The 18,362-nt window shown below is 40.9% G+C and overlaps 1 protein-coding gene across 2 annotated transcripts in view; it reads right to left on the bottom strand.

The window, feature by feature from the left end:
- Positions 1-18,362, bottom strand: part of PGAP1 (post-GPI attachment to proteins inositol deacylase 1) — a 58,221-nt gene that overhangs the window by 31,196 nt on the left and 8,663 nt on the right. Inside the window, exons 3-13 of one of the 2 annotated variants that reach the window (XM_014594387.3) lie at positions 15,834-16,009; positions 15,029-15,200; positions 14,295-14,455; positions 12,105-12,157; positions 11,857-11,923; positions 8,409-8,514; positions 6,825-6,880; positions 6,660-6,743; positions 4,894-4,943; positions 4,018-4,069; positions 2,599-2,676 (exon numbers count right to left, since the gene is read on the bottom strand). In XM_014594387.3, coding sequence (XP_014449873.1) covers positions 2,599-2,676; positions 4,018-4,069; positions 4,894-4,943; positions 6,660-6,743; positions 6,825-6,880; positions 8,409-8,514; positions 11,857-11,923; positions 12,105-12,157; positions 14,295-14,455; positions 15,029-15,200; positions 15,834-16,009 — 1,055 coding nt within the window. The remainder of the gene's footprint in view (positions 1-2,598; positions 2,677-4,017; positions 4,070-4,893; positions 4,944-6,659; positions 6,744-6,824; positions 6,881-8,408; positions 8,515-11,856; positions 11,924-12,104; positions 12,158-14,294; positions 14,456-15,028; positions 15,201-15,833; positions 16,010-18,362) is intronic. The other variant, XM_019492335.2, reaches the window with a different exon arrangement.

Here is an 18,362-nt window from a genome sequence, read left to right as displayed (position 1 = left end):
TAAACTTCCCTTGCTGCAACTTGAGACCTTTGCTCCTTTTGTTCAGTCATCTGCCCCTACTTAGAATAGTCTCGCTACATCTTCTTTGGAACCACCCTTCAGGTAGTTGAAGGCTGCTAATGAATTCCCCCTCAGTCTTCTCTTCTCCAGACTAAATAAACCTAGTTCCTTCAGCTTCTCCTCATAAGTCATGTGTCCCAGCCTTCTACCCATTTTTGCTGCCTTTCACCAGACTCTCCAATTTGTCCACATCTTTTCTGTATTGGGGGTCCTAAAAGTGGACACAGTACTCCAGATGTGGCATCACCAGTGCCAAATAGAAGGGAATAATCACTTCCCTCAATCTGCTGGCAACGCTCCTACTAATGCAGCCCAGTAAACTGTTAACCTTCTTCACAACAAGGGCACACTGTTGGCTCATATTCAACTTACTGTCTATTGTAACCCCCCCGTCCTTTTCTGCAGAGCTGCTGCTTAGCCAATCAGTCCCCAGCCTGTAGCAGAGTATGGGACTGTTGTGTCCCAAGCGTAGGAATTGACACTTCTCCTTATTGAACCTCATGAGATTTCTTTTGGTCCAATCCTCTGATTTGTCAAGGTCTCTCTGAATCCTAGCCCTAACCTCCAACATATCAAGATGGGTGGAGTAGTAGATGTCATCTGCAAACTTGCTGAGCGTGCATTCCAGCCCATCTTCCAAATCACTGATAAAGATATTGAACAAAACCACCCCCAGGACCAACCACTGAGGCACTCCACTTGATACTGGCTGCCACTTAGACAGCAAACCATTGACTACTTCCCTGTGAGCCCAATGATTCAGCCAGTTTTCTATTCACCTTACAGTCCATCCAATCCATGCTTCCTTAGTTTGCTTAAAAGAATATTGTGGGAGACCATATCAAAAGCCTTGCTAAAGTCAAGGTATATCATGTCCACTGCTCTTCCCGTATCCATAGAGCTAGTCATCTTATCATAGAAGGCAATTAGGTTGGTTACGCATGACCTGCCATTGGTGAATCCATGCTGATGGTTCCTAATCATCTTCTCCTCTAAGTGCTTAGAAATGGATTCCTTGAGGCCCTGTTCCATGATTTTTCTGGGGACTGCAGTGAGGCTGACCAGTTTGTAGTTCCCCAGATCCATCTCCTTCTTAAAGACGGGCACTATTTTTGCCTTTTTCCAATCATCTGGGACCTCTCCCAATTACCGTGAGTTTTCAAAGATAATGGCCAGCGGCCCTGCAATTGCACCAGTCAACTCAGTCAGCATCCTCAGGTGCATTATGTCCAGTCCCATGGACTTATACATGTTCAGATTTTCTAGATAGTCTCTAACTTGTTCTTTCGTCACTATCAGCTGCTTGCCTCCTCCTCGCACTATGTTGTCAGTCTGGGAGCTGACCTTGCCTGTGAAGACTGAAAAAAGGCATCGGGAACTTCAGCCTTTTCTACAACATCTGTCACTAGCTTGCCTCTTCCATTTAGTAAGGGACCCGCACTTTCCCTAATCTTTCTCTTGTTGCTTATATACTTGTAGAAACGTTTATTACCCTTCATGTCCCTTGCTAGCTGCAACTCCAATTGCACTTCGGCCTTCCTAATTTCATCCCTGTATGCATGAGCAATCCTCTTATACTCCTCTGTAGTAGTCTGTCCAAGTTTCCACTTCTTGTAAGCTTCCTGTTTTGAGTTTTAACTCACTGAAGAGTAAACCTTTTCACATCCCATTACAGGAGCTGCTCACCAACTGATTCAGCTGTTAGCATGCAATAGAATGGCTACAGAGTAGTATCATACCTGTTCTGATTTTTAATCAGCTGCAACACCCTTCAGGAGGTATTCTGGCAAAGGACAGAGATTGCAGCACTATGGCCACATGCAGTACTGACTTGACTAATTCCAAGAATTCTTAGTTTGCCATTTCAAACAACTTTAATTATGCTCACATGAATAAGACTACATAATTTTAACAAAACATGGCTCTACAATTTATGCATTTCTTTAATTTTAATATATATTCTCACCTCACCTCAGACCTAATATTTCCCATTTGCCATTACAAAAAGTGATTTTTCAAGATTTAGATACAGTATTGACCATTATCTTAAGTGAAACTTTTACAGACAACCTCCTCTCACCTTCTCAATTATTAAGCAGCTGTGTCACAACTTCGTGTTCTCTGTACCCTGTATAAGCAACTGCTTACAGAGGAGATGGATACTAAGAAAATATATTTAGATGTCTTAGGTCTTAGTATTTAGAAGGGAGAAATGAAGAAATGAACTAGAACCACCAGCAGGAATTCTGTGGACCAACTGGAGAATTACTGCTCCCCCCCCCCCCCTTTTTTTTTTTTTTAAATAAAAAGATGCAACTCCTGTGAGGAATTCTAATTACTGGAAAAAACTCTGTATTAAAATACTTGGAAAAACAATACATGTACCTCTCATTGGACACTTAAAGTAGGTTTTCAAATTAAGAATGATTTAGTGCAGCTCCACATATTTAATTTCTTATAATGAAGGACAAGGAATTATAGTATTTGACTAGTGTGAACACCCTGTTGAGTAAAATGTTAGACTCTCATCTTAAATACCTTATTTCCATTAGTGGATGGTACATGGACTACAAGATGGGACAAAAAAGGATATTCCTGAAGTTTCAGAGTTACAGCCTAGAAAAAGAAAAACCAAGTTAGCAATTATAAACTAACATACAATTTGGCAAAATTCTCAACCCTAATCTAGCCTTTTTATGCATATCTAGTTGGGGAAATTAACCCTTTGTAGACCCCAAAGTAGGAGGCACTGCTGAGACTCCAGGCTTCAGGGACAGCCTTAGTAGGCTGCTGTCACTCAGTCCTGTTTCAACTTGCTGCAACCCTCAGAAGAGCATGGGTACAGCGAATACAAAAGGAGGTTTACCTGTACCCCTAAGATTACAAAATCCAATTCTGTACCCCTAGAAGGAACATTTCACCCAGCATACCAAGAGTTATATGCTTCAAACTTCACATCAACAAAGAAGACATGACTAAGAATAAACAGCTCATATAGAGCTTCCCTGCATTAAATGTATCAGTGCAGTATTAGGTACCATAGGACACTACGCTGCATCAGTGCTATTGAACTGGCAGCTGATGGGCCACATACAGCCCACAAGAAATTAGTGTGCAGGTCCTGGGTTCTCACCTAGCCACCCCTCCAGGCTCTCCACTCCGGCATAGGGACCTGAGGGAGAGTCCATGGCTGCGGAGAGAGAAGGGGGCTGCGTCTGTGTGGACATGTGGTGGAGAGGGGGAAATCATGCTTGAACACCCACATGGGTACAACAGTGGGGAAGGAGAAATCATCTGTGTGGCACACCTAGTGCAGCCTGCGTGGCATGTGACCCCCGGGAGCTTAGAAGTTGGACAGCCCTGTGCTATATTATGTTCTCTTACTCAAGTTGAATACAAATTTCAAAAGATTACACCCAACCCTTTAGAAAGGATCTAATCCTTCTCCTAACAAGTTCAATAGTAAAACTGCCTGCAATGAAATTCCAGTGACAATTCATATATGGTAAGTGATAGAAAAGTTATGGAGAACATCTTACTGTTTCATTTGTGCAATTTTACTAAAGTGTAACCTTTTTAGGTTCCTTGTAAATGTAACACTTAATTCCCTTGTTTTCCCCATACCAGTTTTTGTAGAATCCAGCTTTCTTGGTTGTTTTGCATACAAGTTAATTAAATGGATTTTAACGTGAAAAACAGCTTTGAGTGAAAAAATAATTTTTGAGGATAAATGTAATTTTCATAAACCTTCAAAAAGAAAGGAGAACACAATTTTTCAATAAGAGCATTTCTCATCGTCTCTAGCTTGTATTCCAAGAAGAACCCTGTCTCAGACATTAGCTGTCAATTCTATCCCATAAATGACTGCATTAAGTTATTCATAATCCTATATAAAAGCTTTTTCAAGTAAATGAACCCTCCACTTTTGCTACAACAAAAACATATGGCCTGGCTTACCTTTACAGTTGGCAGCAACTCAGCTTTCCAAGATAAATCAACACCTTCCAGGCTGTAAAAATTAAAATGCTTTAAAAGCCAAAATTGCAAGATGTACATCTTCACGAAGGGAGCTAAATCATAACAGTGGATTAAGGTACCAGCAGTTTTTTCCATCTCTGTAGAGACGTACAAGACACTAAATAGGACATATATCTACGTCTAATACAAATAAATGATTTCATATAGTGCACATTGTAATTTAGCAAAACCAAGTAATTTACGACTGGAATACTAGAGATGGCAAATCTTATTTTGGACAATTTGGCAGAACCATGTCTTACAGATACATGAATAAGGACCAATCCCAGCTATTATTAATCTTTATACTTTCTAAAGTTAAATATTCATTAAATGAGATCAGTTTTCACACTAAATGAGTGCCTAGTTTCTTATAAGTTTACAAAGACAAAAACATCCATTGCTCCCAAAGATAAGGGGAACTTTAAAGATAACATATGAAACCAACTTTTTCAACTACTGCCTGAAAGTTCTGCCTCAGTTGACAAAGATTATACGTTTATATCTACACACCATCTCCCTACATGCAGTGAACAAAATTCCATGACAGAGGATGTATCCAATATTAATAAGATATATCACTAACAGATTAGATACAAAATAAAGTTTACACTACCATGACAGTTACAAATAGTACCAGGTTAGTTAATATTGCTGAGTTTAATTAGATAATTGTGAAAAAGTAGATTGTACAGCTAACACTTGAATTATTAACAGCACTAATTTTACTTAAATCTCAACAGTTCTTAAACTGCTCTCACACACCTAAACACCCAAAATTGTTGTTATAAAATCTACATAAGTATTTACACTCACCACATAGAGGAATTACTATTTACACAGCCATAAATCCAGCTACTTGTGTCCTGTTAATACAATACAGATGTGCATTATTACTTTAAATGTGTATTTAGAAATAAAATAATTAAATATTAAACTTCACTCCAACAACTTAAGAGTAGGTTATCAGTCAGACTTCCAATTCACATTTGCCTAATTATTAGTCACCAGATGTCAACGGCTCTTCTAAAATCCCTCGTCTTTAAATACAACAGGATCTGTTTACTAAAAAAAGAGCAGACTTCAAGCTTCATTTCCTTATTATTATCTATTGAGCATTTCTACATTCGCCATCACCATAGTAACCAATTTCTCTTAAGAAATATTTTACACACTGAACCAAAAGTGTAATTGTACATAGAAGTGTAGCTTTCTACTAAGCTGCTTCGGCAATTTGTTATAATTAGAGATTATTGCACACTTTCTTTTTGTTGGTCCTGAGCTGAAGTCACAATCCTGTATTACTGATGAGGCATCTGCTAGCAAGAAATCTGACATGACAGTCCAAGAATTAATGATTACAAGCAGGAGAAGATAGGAGTATGATTGTGAAAAATATTTGGTTAAAAAAAATAAACTGTTCCAACAACTTACCACTGTCATGTTTGCTAATCATGAAAACACTAAAGCTTGCCTTTGAAAGAGACAAAGCAGGAGTGCTTTAAATACTTCAGAAGTATACTTCATAAGGGATGGATTAGTAATCCTAGTGCCCTAGTAAAATTCTAAATCAGGTAAACATACTATGCCTAGCTAAATTCTCCAAATAGAATGGTGGTGTTCTTCTTGCTGATAAGGTATTATGTCCTCAAATAATAGAATGGCTGGTGCAATAAAATTGTGGCACATTGTTAGAAAAATGCAAATATAAAGAATGGAAATAAAGATGTCTAATTTTAAAAATGTTCTGAAAAAACAGCTACTGCTGCACAATAATTAACAAGAAAATATTTAATCTATAATCAATTTGTCAAAAATAAACAATGCTACAATCACTGTTGTTAGATATTAAGCCTACTTTGAAAGGCAAAATTACCCCATTATGCCATTCAAAGCAGTCTAATACAATCTACATCCTTGGCAGTTGATAATGATTTCAACTCCTCCTACCTTCTTTTGATTTCAAGAACGTTAGTCAATTACATATTTTATGGCAAACTATTCTGAGGTTCATAACATACTGATAACATGTTAACATACTGATGATGAGGGGGGAGAGCAAGGACAAAAAAATCAGAGTTGAGTGTATGGCCTGGCTACATCCTCTCCATTCATACCTATCAACTGTTCATTTGGTAAACAGCAGTCACCACCACTTGGGACTACACACCAAGTGCTAAAGATAAAAAAATGTAACACTCAAGTCTCCACTGAATTTTAAGACCATGTTTTGCATGGAAGCATGCCTACTGAAGTCAAGAAATTACACCAGGGAATATGGATTACAAACAACAGCAAAGCTGCTTAAGTTAGGAAGCGGGGATGGGGTGGGGGGGCGGAAAAATCAATCACAAAATCTAAAATGGGCAATTCCTTTATGTAGCTTCAGATACTATGGTGATGGTAATACTAGAAACAATATATACTAAACAGTATGCCCGTTCAATCAAGTAACAGTTTGTGAGGACAGTCAAGGAACTGACATCTGCTCCTAATTATTAAGGCAGTAGAAGTACCCTAATTGGAAGCAATTCAGCTTCATAAACATAAATTTACAACACAGAAAATAAGCATTTCCTCACCAACATACTGTTTTGACAATGAACATGACTGTAAGATTTTCTGTGGCTTGCAAGAGGGAACGTAAAATATTTTCCGTCAGATTCCTAATGAAAGGAAAAAAAATTAGCAAGGAAGAGCTGAAAAAACAGAAGATATAATTATAAAAAGAAAAGAGTGTTACTTACATTGTATACTGTATAGTTCCATTTTGAGGTTTTGATTTTAATCCAAATGAAGGCTCCTAGAAGTAAGCATGCTTTGATTTATTCACTTCTGCACAATTCAAATAGATTTAAGCCTTGCCTTGTTGGTATGTTACTCTATGAACTGTCTATACTGTATAACAGTAATCTTCAGTAGACATTTACGAACTATAACAAATATTCTGCTTTAACAAAATGTATTTAATATCTCTTTGTTCACATTCCCAGGAAATAGCTGATCAGACCCACAATCAAACTATCAGGACTGCCTTGCAGAATTGCATATTATGGCTAAAGATCAGTTATACAGAGACCAATTACACCCAAGGATCTAATTTTTTTTTATTTATTTTTTTTACTTTCCAAATTAATAAATAGACATGAGTCTCTTCATAATCAAGGTCTCAAAGAAAAACTTGCCCTCTGGCTTCAAAGACAGTATGGAGGCTAAGCAAAGGAAATACAACAACCACAACACATTATCTTTACCCAATAACATATTCACATGACAGGGCATACAGAAAGAGGTAGTTAGGCATATTACTCTCAGGTGGGGCAGAAGGCAGGCTAGATTGCACTTTTTAAATTTGTTTGTGAGGTGTAAGCCTGCCCTGCCTTCTTCTAGCCTATAAAGAATCAGGAGCAGAAGATGAGCTATAAAAAGGAATTATAGCTGATAGAAATATGCCTTGGGGGAATAACTTAGACGGTTTTATTAGAGATGCCAACATATAAAACAAAGAGGCAAATTGATTCCAAGGGTAACTTCATTAAACTCAATGGCATGACAAAGGATAAATTTGAGGGCTGGGCCTGATGATCTTACGAGGTCCCTTCCAGCCCTAATGTCTATGAAATTTAGCCAAATGACAACAAAATTCAGATTAAAATACATTCCTAATTGCTTTTAAAATTGAGGGGAAATCTGAGAAATTGAATAATGAAAGTCTAACATATTACACTACATCCATTATATTATAAACTAAAGAGCCTGACCAAAGGGAATAATTTTCCACCATCCAGCCCACTTCAAAAAAAAACATCAAGTCTCTGCAATTCTTGGCTTACAAAAGATCCATGGGACTCTCAGTCAAGAGTTCTCTCCTTATTCCCCTCCCTAGTAGTAATAAATATCAGAAACTGAATCAGCAGATCTGAGTACCTGGTAGAGTGATTATACACAACATACAAGAGTCACCTTCAGCCAGCGTGGAAAACATGGCCACAGGAAGAGATATAGTCCAAACATTTCTCACCTCTAGCTATGCTGAAGCAATGTCTCAGGGCCATTGACAGCCAGGCATAAATTGGAACAACTTTGGTTCCTGGCAGGCCCCCAGAATCTGAAGAATTCAAAAGTGACAAAGATATCTTTGCCCCAGCAGATCCTATAGCAAGCTCAGTTCATTAGAAAGCAAATGTCAAGCCCCACAAATTGTTTCCACACACTAGAAATATTACCTGAATGGTACCTAACAGAGTCTGCTGCAGAAGTCTGGTTACAAGGAGATTAAACAATGCAGTATCCATGAACACTGGTCCCAGTAACAAATAAGAGTGGCAAACCTGTAAGTTCAGTAAGTGTTTCAGGGTTTTCCGCATACAGCTTTGCTGGGTGTTTCACAAAGTGGTGATTCAGTACTGACAATCTTTTCTTTGGATCATCAGTTATCTAAAAATACAAGATGTGTTAGCATTTTATGTAGTTTACATGAATTACCAGAGCAGTAAACCAGCTATGCAGTTTTAGTAATTAAGAGTCAGAATCAGAATGTCAAGATGACAGAGGTGAACATGGTTTCTGTTTTTAATTCAATAACTGCAGAATATCAACGCTACAGATCAACATCAAATACCTGAAGAGTGGTTATAAAAATGATGGCGATAGACTTTTCTCTGTAGCTGCAGGAGACAGGACAAGTAGAAACAGTCTTAAGTTGAAAGAAAGGAAATATAGGCTGGATATTACGAACTTTTAAACAATGGGCATATATAAGCAATGGAACAGATTCCTGAGAAGGGTTGTAGAAGTTTTTAGGAGTGGGTTAGACTGACACTTGCCTACAATGGTTGAGCAGATGGTTGTACTCATGAGGTCCCCTCCAGCCCTGTTTTTCTAGGATTCCTATTAACATTCAATTATTGCAATATACAAAGTATGAACTTAACAAGTGATGCAAAAAGATAACTATGCATACATAAAATCAAAAAACTTTAACTACGTTGCAATGCAGAGGCACATACACAGGTGCCAATGTGATAAATTGGAGAGCCATGTGACAAATTAATTTTTCACCTTTTGCCAACGGATTTGCTTGTGCCCACAAATCCTAATTCCTGGGTTTAACAAACATTTCAAATGTCCAAACAGCATCAAAATGTTGTTTCTAAAAATGAGCCTGTTTGATCTCCCTTTCACTCTCTGCAAGTATGGTTTTAAAACATGGAATCATGAGGGCCAACCCAAGTAAGTCCTGAAGAATTTTACTCCTACTGCCCAATATCAGTCAACTTCAGAAAAAAGCAGTCCCCTATCCTTAAGCATTACATGTTGAAGAGTTTAACTGAGCAAGCTTGAGAGAACAGTGAAGGCCTGTATCAAATGAAGGCTCTCAAAGAATAACTGACCATTGACTTTTTATGACATGGGCTATAGGCGACATGTAAGTGCTGACAGTGGTGGGGCATAACTCCATGCCACCACCATAGTGGGTGGCACAACTCCATGCTGCTGCTGCCACCCTTACTGCTGCTGGGTCCTGGATCTGGCCAGGCTGCAGCCCCATGCCCTGCTGCTACACAGAAATCTGGGAGGGCATCGCCAATGATATGGGCTCTGCTATTGGATATTTTCAGCCACCAGACCTCTTTCTTATTTTTTTTTTTTTTTCATTTACTGCTCTAAAACGATAAGAGTCAGGAATAGAAAAAAACAGTGTTAAAGATTTTTCAAATACTTTATCCAACTGTGAGATGCAAGAGAAACAAAGAAAGCAAGCAGGTGGGGGAAAAAATAATAAAACTATATTTAATAAAATATGAGCAAAAAAAGGACAAGAGTAAATTCATTAGCTTTCCCCTAAATCAGTGGAAACTAACCTTTTTGGCAGGTGTGCCACAAAATAAGCCCCACTCCAATCCCCTGCCTGATCTGCTTCCTCCCAATCTATCACTTTGCTGCTGGCACTCTCCCTGATTTGTTGCACACCACACAGAGATCCTCATGCCATTTGTGGTACATGTACCACAGGTTGGTCACCCTTGCCTTAAGCTATCTAAAAATGAACACTTATGAAAAAAATTACACTTTAATTTGCATTCACAAAAATCACAGGACATCTATGTGTGTATAAATGACCATGCTCTTTCTGGCACATGGAGAATACAACCAGGAACCTCCATAACTAAAACCTATACCTCCAGAAGAGAGGAACATGTAACACAGGGGTGGGCAAGATATAGCCTGCATCTGGCCCGCCAGGCCATTCTATCTGGCCTGTGGAGCCCCTAAAAAATTTAAAAAATTAATATTTACCTCCCCATGGCTCCTGTCAAAGATGACAGGAGCCAGGGGCAGTAGGACCCAGGGGAAGCCCCAGCAGGCTCCTGCAAGCCCCGCCCCCTCAACCAGAAATCCCTGCCTAGGAGGGGCTTCTGGCCTGGGACCATGGGGCTGTTCATGGCTGTGCCAGCACAGAAAATGCAGGTAAGGAAGAGGGGGAGGCAGAGGACCGCAGGGATAGCCCCAGTCCTCAGGGCTGGGCCAGCTCCTGCTAAGTCCCATGGTCTAGCCACGCAGCCAGGAGGCGGCGGGAAAGTGGTGGCAGGGGCAGGCGGAAGTGAGCAGGAACACGGGGCCTGTGCCAGTGCCAACGGGGCCTAGAACGGAGCAGTAGGAATGTGGGGTGTGGGCTGGCAGGGTCTGTGGAGCTGGGCTGGGCTGCACCAGCAGGGAGAGGGGAGAGCTGACCTGGCTCCACAGAGCCCCTGCTGGCAGGGACCCCATGCTCCTGCCGCCCTGCTCTGGGCCCTGCCAGTGCTGGTCCCAGGACACTGGTGCAGGCCCTGTGCTCCTACCCAGCTGCCGCTGGCTCCTGTGTGCCTGCTCACTCACAGTGCCCCCACCCCAGCCCCATGGTAATGGTGGGGACCAGCACATGCTGACCCCTGTGCTTGCCCATCTGGACTGAGCAACAGCAGCGGGGAATGAGCTGGTGCTCAGCATGGTGGAAAAGTGGGCCTCCTCCCCCGTGGCCAGCGCTTCCTGCTGCAGCCACTCACAGCCCGCGCAGGGCTGTCCTGCCTCTCTGCTGTGTCACTGCCGCAGTGCAACAGAAAGCAGGCACAGGCAGCCCTGCATGGGCTCTGAGCGGCTACAGCACTGGGCACTGGCCATGGGAACGGAGAGCAGCTGCTTTTACCCTGCACTGAACACCAGCTTGTTCCCCCGAAACTGCTACTCGGCATGAAGTGCCCTCCCCCCCCCGGTAGTGCTTGCTGCAGCTGCCTGCCTGGAGCTCACGCTGTGCTAGGCTGCAGTGCAGCTGCTTCACCGTCACCTCTGTGCTGGCCAGCATGGCAGCAGTGGCCACGTGGGAGCAACCACAGGGCAGCACAGAGGCGGCGGTGAAACAGCTGCACTGCAGCCTAGTGCAGTGCAAGCTCCAGGTGGCCAGCTGCAGCAAACACTGCCTGGCAGTGATGAGTGTGGGGGCTGCTTTCCTCCGCACTGAGCAGCAGCTTCTACCCAGCTGCTCCTGCCGTGGCTCAGCCCTAACAGGTGAGCCCAGAGCTGGCACGGGGCCCAGGCTAGCAGTGGCAGCGGGGAACGAATTAGTGCTCAGCACAGGGGAAAAGTAGCACAGATTTACCAGAATGGTATAGAATTACCAGGAAGAATAATGCAGAAAAACTAGTATACAGTATTCGTCCCTAGTATTACAATGCTGGCTGAAATGTTGTTAGCTGGAAAAGCACTTTATTTCAGCATATGGAAGAGAGTGGAGCTACAAACCTGTTTGGTGTTCTCATCAATGAGATCAAAAAATGCCCTAATGGTAGCCAATATCAGTTCTTTACACCTAGGAGAGAGAATGCAATTAAAATTTTATTTAAAGATAACAACACAGAAAAGTGGGCAAGTAGTCACCAGAAAATTATGCTGAGATTAAATGAAGTGACATATAGTGATGAAAGCAGGAAAAAAAAATAGAAGTCATGTCTGTCTCCTAACTTTGTTTGTTTGTTTATGAATGAACTCACCACACTATGGAGAGGTGGTCTGTTGAAGCCCATGCTCGAGGAACTGCTGAGCTCTGTTCAGAAAAAAAAATTTTTTTTTTTTGGTACTTAATCAAAGATTTAATATCAGTAATGTCATAATATTAATTTAAAAGCTTAGTTAGCCTTACAATTATATTGAGAATTAAAACCATATCATTTCAGCAGCATATATTTTAGAAAACAGCTTTCTTAATGTATAAATTAAGTTGAAAAGGATGAGGATTAGCAAGACATGGGTGAGGAACTAACCAAAAGGAAGACAAGAGCAGAATTTTTTTAAAGGGAAAGTATCATCCTTGATGGAGGTTAGTACTGGAGTTCCTCCAGGATTGATCTTGAGACCAAATTGCTTAATTTTTCATCAAACCTTGGCAAAAAATGGAGTGTGATTGTGAAGTCTGCTGATGACACTAAATTGGGAGGTATTATCAATACAAAGAGGATCAGAATATCATACAGGAAGAACTGAATGACCTTGAGAACTAGAATAATAGTCTTGAGATAAGACTCAATAGTTCAAAATAAAGTTATACATTTAGGAACTAATAACAAGAACTTCTGTTATAAACTGGGAGCTCATCGGTTAGAAAATGAGAAGAATGACATGGGTGCAGTGGTTGATTATAGGAAAATTATGAACCGAGTGAGATGCAATCCTGAAAAAGACAAAAATGATTCTAGGGAAGGTGCATCAGGGAAGGTATTAAGGGAAGCATTACTACTGTAAAAAGTACTTGTGAGACCTCACCTGGAATACCGTGTATAATTCTGGTTATTCATGTTCAAGAAAGAACTCAAACCAGAAGAGGTGCAAAGAAGGGATACAATATGAAAGGAAACTAAAAGATCCTATATTGTTTAAATCGAGCAACATTAAGACCAAGCAGGCATATGACTGCCATTTATATTTTGGGGAATAAACACCAAAGAGTAAAAAGAAAACAACACTGGCACAGGAACAAGGGGATAAATGCACATTCCATCCTTTCAACTAGTCATTAGTCAATGCATTTTCATATCCAAAGCCTTTCCTGAGAGCACACACACTTAAATGTAGTTCAGTATAAGTTAGTTTGAAGGCAACAGATAACCACAGCAAGGTCTGAACCAAAGTAAGAAAAAGATGTACATTTGTTACTAAGATAAATTATAATAAAAGTACAACTGACTACTGCTCCCTGCTGAATACCAAGAAGCTGCTAGAAATTCAACAAGAATCAGTTTGCAAATGTTAAGTGACTGATGCTTCTCATTTATCAGTCAGGAACTAATTTAACCACTCAATTCTCAGGATGTGAGAAACAGGATTCAGAGAAAAAGGTTGATACTCATCACAAGCAAGTTAATTGCAATTAACTAGCCTTTTAAGATGCCCACATTTCCATTTGGCCGCAAGTAAACCATTCCATATAATAAAAGCAGATGGAGGGGATAGAAATAGAAAGCTGTGTGTTAAGTGTATAACAAAGTGTGGACAGCTGAACCAAGTATACCAAACAAAAAAAAAGGAAGAGGAGAGGGAAAAGTGGAAATAATGGGACACACTTTTCATCTGTTCCTCTTTTGTCCATTTGCTCTATCCCATGGTAAGGAGAAGCTAAAATGCAATCGTTACCATCTGTTTTATTCAAGGGTAAATTATTGCAGTTTAGCTTCACTTATACAGTCCAGGAGCTGATACAAGGAGAACAGTCACCCCACCTTACAGCAGTAGAAGTGTTGTTATAGTCATGCCAAAGGTAATATGCATGTTGATAACCCATGTATGCACATATTGAGCAAGTGAAAAGCCCTATCAAACAGAAAATGAAAGGTGTTCTTATGGAATATTACCCTTGTTCAATCCACCTCTTGAAATCTCTCAGTCTCATAAAAATACTTTATTACAAGGGATGCAGAATAAAAATCAGATTTTCAGTGAATTTTAACATCTGTGAACTTTTGAAGCAGAAGGGGAAAAATAAGCACAACATGAAATATTCTCTCTACTTGTTTGCCACCAAGTTTTTATACCACCCATTATCAGATTAATGTTTTCACACCTAGTCTCATTGAATTAAAAATATACTATACTGTACTGTGCATTTTATTCAGAGGCAGAGTTGCTCCACAAATAGTTACCCAACAATTTCATTAGAAGAAAATTCAAATAAAAAAAAAAGATTTTACCACAACAGATAAGGCACTATTATGTTGACTCGATCTGGGTAGAAAAGCCAGTCCTGAACGAACTTGGTAATCTCTGAATCCTCCCGCCACAGAAAGGATAGTTAGATTTCTTACATCCTGGGCTTTTAAAATCCAATGATTGTTTACAGCTGTATAAAAATCTTTAAAAAAAAAGTATTAAAAATAGGTTCTAGTTTTACCATAAGCTTATTTTATAACAAGATACTGTCAAATAAGTAAGGTTTGTTAGAGCTGTTCTTGACAGCCTAGCAGCAGTCCCTCTTCTGTTCCCATTTTTGACATGTCAAGAAGCAATGTTATACTTCTGGGTCTAGGATAAGTGATGCTCAAGCAAATCAGAGGGAGCTATGCTTCTTACAACGTGAAAGGATGCATTACGAATAGGGAGCTATCTAAATCATGGCAGAAGTGCACTGCACAACAGCTCCTTTAATTTTGCTCTTTTTGCCTCATGCCACCCCTGCTATTATTATTTAATAACAGATATCTTATTTTGATGTTTACTTGATAAAGAATGCTATTGCTTTAATATTCTAATTTTCATTCTCGGTAGCAAAGCAGGGAAAGATTTACTAGAACATCACAGAGTTCACTACTTGTCCTATAAGTCTTCAGGCCACACACTACGTAACAAACTTCCATCCACTCACAAACACTAATAAAAAAGAATAAGCAAGCATCCAATGTAACGATTTGAACAGAAGTAAACTTACCAGTAAGATATTTGTCTAAAGGCATTACAGGTGCAACATGAGGTGTGGCTTGTGTAATGAGGAGGTTGATAAGCTCAGGTTTAAAGTTCTTTAGAGTAAGCAATGCTCTTGCTACAAGACCACCCATGGAATGGCCTACTATTGCAACACTGCTTGGTGCAAATTCACGATCCTTAAAAAAAGAAGCATTAAGTAATCACTCAAAATTACATGAAAGCAGTCTTTTTAATGAAACAAATACTTAAAAGAGATAACTCATGTAATAAACAGGCATACATTTTTTCCCCGAAATAAACCATGCTGCTCAAAGAAAACATCCACATTAAGCATTTGATGAGTTGTTACTAATTTATCCAAAATTGGTCCTCCAAAACCAAGCTAACACAGAGAGTTACAGGGACTTACAAGGCAAAAGTGTTATATAGTTAATGTTACACTTCAGAAACAGTAGTTTCTAACTGATGATAAATGTTTATAACACTGTACCAAGCATGTCAAGAAACATTTCCGGAAGGAAATATTAGCCTATTCCATCTCAAATGAAAAAAAGTAAATATATTAAAAATAGAAGTATTTTATCTAAAAATATGAGAAAGAACCAAGCCAAGGCTCAGGACATTCCACCAGAGTATACAAGAAGTTGACAAATCATGAACAAAGCAGCAGCATCTTTCTTGCAATTCCCCAAAATAACTGAGAATCTATATGCTTAAAAAATTCACCCCACAAATTTTCAATGGACAAAAATCCTCTGAAAAGAAGAAAAATCTGAAAATACCATTCATCTACATTTCTCACTTCTTACCTTGTACAATTTAAGGATTACTTTTATGCACTCATGAACAAATCTGGTCTGCCTTTGCAGACTACCACCATATAGTGCAACCAGCTCCTCGTTAAAATTGACACTGAAGAAATTGAAATGGTACTTGAAGTCAATGTCTTCTGCCTTTCTAAGTGCTATAGAGCCAAGAGAACGCACTGGGGAAAGAAATTTCATTTGTTAATCAGAGAAATGGCTCTCTCAACAACAGACACTACTGTTATTCTCTATAGCGCAAAAAGTCATGGTGAAACTTCTCACAAACATTACCTTTTATCCACTGAATATTCAAGCTCTTTAAACCTGATCACTGCTCACTCTGTGAACATCAGCTGCTGACAGACGTGGAAAAAGAAAAAAGTAAAAAAAAAAAGTGCTTTACTGGAAGAGGAAGCGAGTTACTTTGACCTGGCTCCCCCGTGTCTGTATAGATCAGGCACTTCAGCAGTCTTTTTAACGCTAAACCCCCCCACAGAAGCACACAATCTATACAGATGTTGGGTGAGTTGGGTCAAACTAACGCAGTGCTTCTTCTGGGCATGTGCTGCACTTGGTGCTGGGGCAGACTGAACAGAAAGTAAAGCACTGGTTGGCTTTCCTAAAAGACAAATCAATCCATAAAGGCATATCTATGGAAAATAAGAATGAAAGTATCAGTGTTGCTTAAACAAGCCGAACATGAAGTAAATAGATTTTTTTTATGCAAAAAAACTTTGACAAAGCAAAGAATACTTAAAGTTTCTATTTAAAAAAAAATAATAATGCAAAAGGAAATGTAGAAGCCAAACCTGCTAAGATGGAGGATGGAAAATTCACAGACAGATTCAGTTTTAGGAAGATGGCAAGATTCAATCAGCAACTCGTCTAATATACCTCAGTGACCACCTGCCATACACAATACAAATAAGTGCTGCTGCTTTACCCCTGCAGCTTGATCAAGAGCATATCCCAGGTATCACCTCATTTTCCCTTCCTTACCTACCAGTAAGGTAGGTAACACCTGAAGAAGGGTGTTTATGCCTGAAAGCTTGCAAAGAACATTTTTTCCACCTATTTAGTTGGTTTAATAAAAGACAGAGCATTTACCCAAAGAAACTTGTTTACTAGGGGTGCACCGATAGAGATTTTGGGGGATGATACTGATAGCCGATATTTAAGGAGGCATATTGGCTGATACTGATCTGATATCCACTACAGCTGCCTCCAGCTGGTAAGTCCAGTGTGGTGGAAGGGGAGGAGGGAGGGAGGGAAGGAAGGAAGGAAGGAAGGAAGGAAGGGGTGTGGGGAGGCAGAACAACACTCCCCCCCAGTGAGGAAGTGGGCAGGGGCAGGTGCTGCTCAGCCAGGGTAGGGGGCGGAGCTGCCACTTGTGGGGTGGGGGCAGCTCCCACCGCTGCTTCTACTCTGGGAGGGTGAAAAGGGGCATGTAGCCCTGGATCTATGTGGCACAGGCTGCAGCTGTGAGGCGGAGCCGGAGCCGGCGCTGCACAGGGCTTTTCTTGCCAAGGGCTGGGCTTGGAGCAGGCTGCTGTGGCGCTGGGAGGGGGGTTGCAGCCACCCCAGATTTCACTACAGCTCTGCTCCCAGCCCCGCACTACCACCCCACTGCCCAGCCCAGCTGCAGCTTTTCCTGGCACTTGGGTGGAGGTGGGGCATTCAGCCAGGGCTGTGCCAGGTGGTAGGCAGCAGCACAAGGCTGGGAGTAGAACTGAGGTGAAATCTGGGGTGGCTGCAGCCTCCTCCCAGCGCCACCAGAGCCTGCTCCAAGCCCAGCTCCTGGTTAGAAGAGCCATGCAACACCACCTCTGGCTCCACCCCGCAGCTGCAGCTCACCCTGCCTCACGCAGATCCGGTGGCACCCCCCCCCCCCCCCCCGGGGTACAAGCAGCAGCAGGAGCCACCCCCACCCCACAAGCTGTGCCTCCATCCTGCATGCCCTGTTCTCCCCACCCCGGCTGGGAAGTGCCTACCTCTGCCCCCTCCCTCACCATGGGGGGCATTGATCCCCCCCCCAACTTACCAGCTGGAAGCAGCTCTCCACACTGCTGGCTCTGCTGCATGTTGTATCGCAGCTGCACACAGCACGGGCATTTATCTGCCAAATTATCGGCCCCATAAGGCCAATATGTGATACAGACCATTTTCTTTATACTGGTACGAATCTGATATCAGACCAAAGTATCGGTGCACCTCTATTGTTTACCACATCTCAGGTACTCTGTGGTAAATACCTCTGTAGCTGCAATTATCCTGTGTTAAATGAAAACTGAAGTCAGGGCAATACTGCCCAGTTTCATTCAGGTTTATCTTATACCATGGAGTAAAGCGGCCACAGAGACTAAAAATAAAAATAAAAATGAAGCTGAAGAGGCACAATCAAGTCCCTGTTTCTTATTAACTGTGGGCCTTGAGAGCATTACAGTGAAGCAGCTCAGATATGCAGTAAGTCCTTACCCCTACCCCCACGCGCACACCTTTAATTGTAGGCACACAGATAACTACCACTACGTG

This window comes from Alligator mississippiensis, chromosome 4 (assembly GCF_030867095.1).
Source record: "Alligator mississippiensis isolate rAllMis1 chromosome 4, rAllMis1, whole genome shotgun sequence".
Lineage (NCBI taxonomy): Eukaryota > Metazoa > Chordata > Crocodylia > Alligatoridae > Alligator > Alligator mississippiensis.
Note: the sequence above shows the minus strand (reverse complement) of the source record. Positions and strands in the feature narration are given on the sequence as shown.